Source organism: Terrapene carolina, unplaced genomic scaffold (genome assembly GCF_002925995.2).
Source record: "Terrapene carolina triunguis isolate 2854851 unplaced genomic scaffold, T_m_triunguis-2.0 Scaffold93, whole genome shotgun sequence".
Classification (NCBI taxonomy): domain Eukaryota; kingdom Metazoa; phylum Chordata; order Testudines; family Emydidae; genus Terrapene; species Terrapene triunguis.
Window position 1 is genome coordinate 7,043,263 of NW_020664444.1, and position 7,469 is coordinate 7,050,731.

The 7,469-nt window shown below is 44.1% G+C and overlaps 1 protein-coding gene across 2 annotated transcripts in view; it reads left to right on the forward strand.

Moving 5' to 3' along the window:
- Positions 1-7,469, forward strand: part of TOM1L2 (target of myb1 like 2 membrane trafficking protein) — a 68,866-nt gene extending 61,397 nt beyond the window's left edge. The window contains exons 13-15 of one of the 2 annotated variants that reach the window (XM_024215027.3): positions 1,738-1,797; positions 3,675-3,711; positions 6,025-7,469. In XM_024215027.3, coding sequence (XP_024070795.1) covers positions 1,738-1,797; positions 3,675-3,711; positions 6,025-6,173 — 246 coding nt within the window. In that variant the 3' untranslated portion in view covers positions 6,174-7,469. The remainder of the gene's footprint in view (positions 1-1,737; positions 1,798-3,674; positions 3,712-6,024) is intronic. The other variant, XM_024215028.3, reaches the window with a different exon arrangement.

Below are 7,469 nucleotides of genomic sequence, written 5' to 3' on the forward strand. Positions count from 1 at the left end.
AATAACCCTCCTTTAAAACAAAACATCATAGGGGCCACATAAATACATGAGAGAGAGTAGTTTAAAACTCCTATGATGGTTTTTAAATTGCCGTTGGCTGAATAATTGCACGGCTGGGGCTCGTGTCTGAAGTCCGTAATCTCCAAAGCTATTAAACCAACTAGTCAGCTCTGCAAGACACAACTTGTTCGTGGAGGCTAGCAAGTCAAAAACTGTCTACAGAATCTCTCTTCCCGTTAATGGCTGTTTAAGCTAGTGCTCAGCAACTGGGAACCACTGCCTTCAGCATCATACATGCACAATCCAATTTATCCTTGCAAATTAAAAACGGAGACTTGTCCTGCACAGAAATCTGGCCTATTCCAATCTAAACTGCAAGTGCTCCTGTGGTGTTCAGGATCTTCATATCATTACTGTCAGTTACTGGGCAAACTGCATCTCTGCCCCATCCTGGTTCGGTCAAGTGCACCCTGGCCTCAACCCTCTAGCCATCACCTGTCTCTGGGTAGAATCACATGATTCTCCCACTCTCAGACTGGACCTAGTTTACCAGATGTTTTACCATCATCCACACAGGGATCCTGGTAGGACTAACTTCCCTGAGCCTCTTCCATGGAGCTTTGGTCTGTCACCTTGTTTCCCCAGCTTAGTGACCTCTTCCTGGACAGCCCCTGGCAACTCACCCCCCTTCTTTTCCTCCGAAGGCTCTAACTGTTTAGTGTTTAGTCTCCCTGCCTGACAGAACAGCTGTGCCACTTCAGCTTAGAGCCTGCAAGCATGCCATTGTCTTCCAAGTGCGTGCTGGGGTGTCCTTATTTAGGTCTATTGCGTTACTTTCCTGTTTGCTCTTTCCACAGCCCCTCTGTTAAGTTAGAGCCATACAGTCCAACAGGAACTTCTAAGAGCCCAGTGTACAAGAACTTCCCCTCGCTGACCAATCATACGCAGCATTAATACAACAATTACATCCAAGTATCCATAAAGTTATTACAGATCAGATCCACGTCAGTAACCATTACAAAGCAGGAGATGGTGGTTTTTATCATAATGTGTTTGAATAAGTAGGAAGAGAGCCATAAATAATGAAGTCCTCTTTAGGCAAACTACCTTAGCAAGATTCGGGGAGAATCTCCTGTGGAAGAAACATTTCAGTAAAATTTACTTTTGATTCTGAAGAGTTTATCCTCAATATGATCATTCTGGGTTATGTTCTCTCTGGAAGGACTGATCAAATTGGCTTCATTTGCCAGTGGGAAGACTGCAGTATTTGAGCCCCTTTGTTATGTTTGTTACTAACTTTAGACAATGGTTAATGTCCATTTAATAAAAAAAAAAAAAATGTGGTGGTGGGACATGGTTCTGAAGTTGGGTATTTCAAAATGTAATCCATATCCAATATTCTATCCTCAAAAGTGTTACGTGATCCAGATTAGAGCCATCAGTCCGCATTGATGGCTTTAATATGTAATCAAAAAGTTCTTGCATCTGGTCATATTCTCCATAATCTTTTGTTTTGGTTTTGTTAGCCTCACTGTTCATAATTGACCTTTAAGTGTTGCTTTATTTGCGTGCTATTTGTATTTTGTTGCTTTTTCAGTGCATCTTACAGCTTATTTTGTGGTTTTTTGTTTTGTTTTTTTCCATCTTATTTCTGGCATTTTCCATCATTCTGTGGCCATGATTGTGGATGTATTTTGGTTTTGCCTGCCTTGCTGTGTCTCTTGCCGCACTCCATAGATCCCCGTTGCACAGTCCTCTGTCATGGATGACATTGAGGAGTGGCTCAGTACCGACTTGGTGAGACTTGACTTTTTATATTTCGTTTTTCATGTAGGAAGTAGGACTTGTGCATATGCATAACTTTTAATGCAAGCTATTGGTGCTCCTCTGTGGTTACATATACAGGGAGGGAATGACACCGTATAAAGCATATATTTGGGTTTTTTCCCCAGGGAAGGAAATAAATAAGTACATGGACTTATAGTTGCCATTTGCAGTCACCTCATCCAAAACACGTTTCTGAGCTGCTGTTGTATTTTCACTTCTCCATTCTCAGTGTCGCCGAGGTGGTATGATTATCAGGAATTTGGATTTAAGGAACCCAATTAAGGAAAGCATTTAAGCACATGCTGAAGTCCACCTTTATTTAACACAGTATTTAAGCACATGCTTAAGGCCTATTGAAGTCATTGGGATTTAAGCACATGCTTAATTTTAAATCTGTGCTCAAGTGCTATGCTGAATAGCTGGACTGCTGAATAGGGGCCTAAGTTCTTTCCAGTTAAACAGTAAATCTTACCTGTCTCCATTTAAATTGGTTTGACAGCAGTGGCACACTTTCAAGAACTTTTAAATGTCTGTTCTCTGCCCCTGCACTCCTCTTCTTTTGGCTAATGCCATTTTACAATCTTGAAACTTCACTGGGGAAGGGAGGGGGGAGTTTCTCTGCTGATTTTTGCTTTTCCCTATTTTGACAAATGTTTAGTTCAGCCTCCTGTTCCCCAGTTCAAAGTACGTGACCAGGCCTTGTCCCGGAATACTTCAAGGAAGTAACATCAGTACAGCTCAGCTGATGGACACGGTAGAGCAATCAATAGCGTCATACACTAAGCCCTGGCTACGTGCTCATTAAAAAACTTCTGTACAATAGAATGATGCTTACACCTTACATGATGCTTAATCTTCAAAGTGTTAGTCTTCCCAAAACCCTGGTAAGGCAGGTGGTATTCCTGTTTTACAGATGAGGAAAGTGAGGCAGAGAAGTTACTCCTCACTTCCAAAGGAGACTAGATTTGGGGCGGGGGGGGGGGGTTAAATACTTGACAGTGTCATTTTTTTTAATGTGGTAATTATTTGAAAATTATGCCACCTAGTTGGGATTTATTACAGTTTCCTTATTTAATCATTGTGAATTCTCAAATCCTGGTGAAACACATGCTAGATGTCTGAAGGGAAAAATGTACAGTACTAAACTTGTGGCATGTTAACCATTGCTACTTCTCCTGGCAACACACTAGCTTCCTATCATTTTATTTCAGCCCTCCCGTCTTATTCTTGTCTACGTTCATGGCGTCACATGCTTTACAATCAGCTTTTTTCCCCCCCCTCAATCATGAATTCTAAATCCAAAATGAACCATCCATTTTATTCAGGAAAAATATTGTCCCTAAACACTTCATTGGGGGTCTCTACCTCATTTGATTAAGCTTTTAAATAAGATGCCCTATTAACGAAAGCCACAGCCATGATGTCCTAAAGGAATTGTAAACAGGTGAGGTGGCATCTCCTGTAGCTATTCAGTTTTGTATCAGGTAATGGCTTCTCTTGATAAGAAAAGGCCTGCTCTCTTGAAAGTGGAGAAGATGGAGATTAACTGACTGTCACTCAGGTCTAATGGAGAGTGCACTGATAATGGATGTCACCAATAATCAATAGCACCATCATTTGGACTATTTCTCTTGCTCTGCAACGCAGAGAAATACTGGGTCGTTCGTCTGCCTCCTGACATGAGCACCATGTGACTCATCTAGGTCATCTTGCTCCAGTAGTAACTGTGGTTAAATAAAGGGGCAGAGGCAATGAATGGTTTCGGTTACTTGTAAACTTGCTTAGGGTGAAACTGAAAGCGAAGTGAAGTACATATGTTCATACTTGTTTCTTTGTTCCAACTGCAGAAAGGAGAAGAACTGGAAGAAGGCGTGACAAGTGAAGGTAAGCAGGGAAGCCTCTGGCTTTCAGAGCTGTCTCAGTCCAGTGCCTTTGAGTAGAATATCCATATTGCTCTCTTCTGATACAATCACCCAGCAGAGATCCTCTTCCAATCCACCAAACTCATGGTAGCTGATGTTCCATAGTGCATCCTTTTGGAGCATCTTCACTGAAATGGGAAGTGGTGGAGAATTTCAGGAGGGAACTACAAAAAACCCACCTGTTCATGCTGGTTACCTTGGTAGCTTTCTGTGCTTCACTTCTTCTTCACTGTAGCGGTGTAGTGCCTCTGTAGCAACATACGAGACACTGAACTCCCTAAGCACTTTGAAATGATTGTCCCTTGTTTATATCAGGATGGGATGTTTCTGTTCCCAGTTTCCAGGACTCTTTTCTCTCGCCCACCCTGCCTCCTGGTGGAAGGAACTGAGTTTTCTCTTCCTTTTCATCTCACCACTTTCCCCTTTTATTTCAAATCTCCCCTCTGCTGATCTAGCTGCCATGTGGCGCCTCCCTGGCAGATGGGCATAACCTTGTATATTTATCCTTCTTGCCCCTAGCAGGAGTGATCAGGCACCTTGAGCCGCTTTTATTAGTTACTTTTAGAAAAACAGATTAATCAAGAGCTGGGTAAACATCCCAAATGATCATCTTAAAACGAGCTGTTTAAAAGGGTTAAATCAAGAGCCCAGAAAGCTCCTATTTTAGCCTCATTAACAGAAAAAATAATTCTGCAAAAGCAGCCGCACTGACTTTGAGGAGCCGGAGAAGGCAGGCAGACAGCAGGATAGATCCAAACGAGAGCAATCTTTAAAAAAAAAAAAAAAAAAAAATGCAGTAGCCATATCCAAGCAGTAAGACATGTTGGGGCATATTCTGTTGGCTCTGTGGGGGTAGATGCCATGCTTCCACGGTGTTAACTAGTTAATCCTGATGTAAACAGTGCGTCTGATTTCTGAACTTCAATGAGACACCACAGTTAATGTATAGGTTGAGGGTTAATGAAGCATGCCCCGGCATGTCATAAAGCTGTAACGAGCTATGCACTATATAGTGCTCAGCAAAAAACAAGCCCAAGAAAATGCCCTCCAACTTTTCAACTCTTTTCCTCCTCGCTGCAGTTTTTTCACTTTCCCTGGATATACCCCACTTGTACTGTGTGTTCCCAGACTTTGTTCCTGCCCAACATGCCTGTACGCGATGCTCCGAAACGAATCCTGGCACGTGATTTGCCCATGTGCTTTGCTTAGCAATTGAGTGTGTGTGAGAGAGAGAGCAAAGCTCACTTAAGGGATTCTAAACTCCATAAGAATGGTGGGGGAACCTATAAATATTGACAGGCATGACTCCGATACCATCCATTGGAGTGTGGGAAATGTTCTTTTCCTCCCCCTTTCCCTACCCACAAGAATAGCACTTGATGGTATTTCTCCCTATGTTTGGGATCGCACCCTTGACTGGCATTTGAGTTTTGATCTACTCTGCTGACTAAACTGTATTACTGTGATGCTTAATATAATATATGGAGATATACCTATCTCATAGAACTGGAAGGGACCCTGAAGGGTCATCGAGTCCAGCCCCCTGCCTTCACTAGCAGGACCAAGTACTGATTTTACCCCAGACCCTTAAGTGGCCCCCTCAAGGATTGAACTCACAACCCTGGGTTTAGCAGGCCAATGCTCAAACCACTGAGCTATCCCTCCCCCCAAGGCTAGCTGTACCCTTGTGAGGATGCCATATTTGTGCATGTGGCTTGTGTCTACGAAAGGTTGGCCCAAGGGATTGACAGTGGGGACAGAGCAACCTAGGGCTCGTAACCCCATATTGACAGCATTCCCCCTCCCGTGTAGCAAGGTGGGAGGAGGTTGTTCCAAAGTGGAAAAAATTGAGACCCACTGGTACAGAGCCTTTCACTTTTGTCAGCGGTGACCATAAGTAGTTGTTACCCTCAGATGGCTGTACCGGGGGCCTTGTGTGAAATGCGTTTGGGTCTCTGTGCTAGTTCTGGTAGTGGATTCTCTGGCACGGATATCTGTGCTCTGGGAACTGGACCAGCTGCTCACTTTGTTGGCAAGCTCACCAAAGGGATAAGAGGTTTTGATGGCCCATGGAGTCAACTCTTATCCCTTGCGGGGTCAAGGATGGAACACACTGGGGCAGGGGGCAGCATGAGGAAGCTTTCAGTGATAGTGCCTATGCTCTGCTTGCCCTGTGCGTACCCAGAGAACAGTCAGTGCACTGCTAGATTCATGCAGAGGACCATCCCTAGTTCGACCTTAACTCTGATTCTTCTCAATGTTTTTTGCGTTGCAGAGTTTGACAAATTTTTAGAAGAACGAGCCAAAGCTGCCGAGACAGTCCCAAATTTACCTTCTCCTCCACTGGAGGCCCCCACTCCTCCTACGAATCCTTCAGGCAGGAAGAAGCAGGAGCGCTCGGAGGATGCCCTCTTCGCACTGTAAAGAGCACTCCTGGCTACCGTCCCCGTGCTCTGCGGAAGAATGTCTCTGTACAGTCACATTGTCCTCTCACAGTTCTTGGCTAACCATGACCCCCTTGCCCTCCTGGTTTCATCAATTGCTTCTCCTGCTTATCTCTGAAACACACACCCCCCCAGCTGACTTTTGTATTAAAGGCCAGCTCTGCTCCTGCCAGACCACAGTTCTCCAGCACTAGCTTAACCTGCCCCACCCATCCCCATCCAAACAGCTCTTAATGCCGAAAACCCCTTTAAAACGCATGAGTATTTCTTTACCTTGTTGATATGAAAGTGTAGAGAGAGCAGCCTTGCCTTTGACTTACATAGGGACCACCCCCTTCTGCAGGTAGGTGCTTCCGAATAGGCCGGTCTGAGTGTCAATCCGCATGTAATTGACTGAAACGGAATGGAGATGTATTTTAATTTTAGATACAAATGTCAAGCTATCAGCTTCTAATAGGTTTAGACAGCAAAGAACAACAGCTTTTCCCTTTCAACATGTGCTTCACAAGTTACGTTTCGCCCCCCACCCCCAAATCTCCTAGTACCGCATGGTGGTTGCTTTTCTCCACTCTGTGGTGCTTCCAGTGTGTAGTCTCATGGGATGTTTTTTCTGAGTTGATCTAAGCTTGCTCTGATTTGAAAGCAATTTGTTAGCTTTGTCCAGCAGAGTCGTGAATAGGAAAATGCTGGGATAAATGGCTATTGTAACACTAGCTATTATATGAAGTATTTCACTCATTGAGGGAGCTTTTCCCCTATAGTATTTTGTCTAGAATGTGTGCCTTTTTAAAACCGTTACATTTCTCCCTAGCTGGAGAATACTTCTCCAGTAATTAGCTCTGATACTAAGCAGGCGCTGTCTTCATCTCCTCAACTGTTTGAATAACATCCATGCAAATGGATGGGACTGAAAGACGTAATGAGTGTGACTGGCCACACTGGAGGGGCATGTTTCCTGAATGTCCCTGGTATGCCCTGTAGCACTGGAGGGGTAAAAACAGAAATGTTGTTAGAGGTAGGTCATCAGAAAAAGGGGCCAGAGTTGTGATTTCTTGTAGGAGACTTCCTAGACAAATGGATACTGGGGGAAAGATTTTAACTGGCACTTTGGCTGTGCATATTGGAGAGGCAGTTCTTTATTTTCCTGCTAGAAGGTTTGGGCTCAAACACTGGCTGGCTGCGGTCCCATTGTATGTAATGTGAAATAGACGTGGGATGCCCTTTGCCGTCTCTGCCTCCTTACGACCACCTAGTGCTAAGAGGCGCCTGTCCTCTA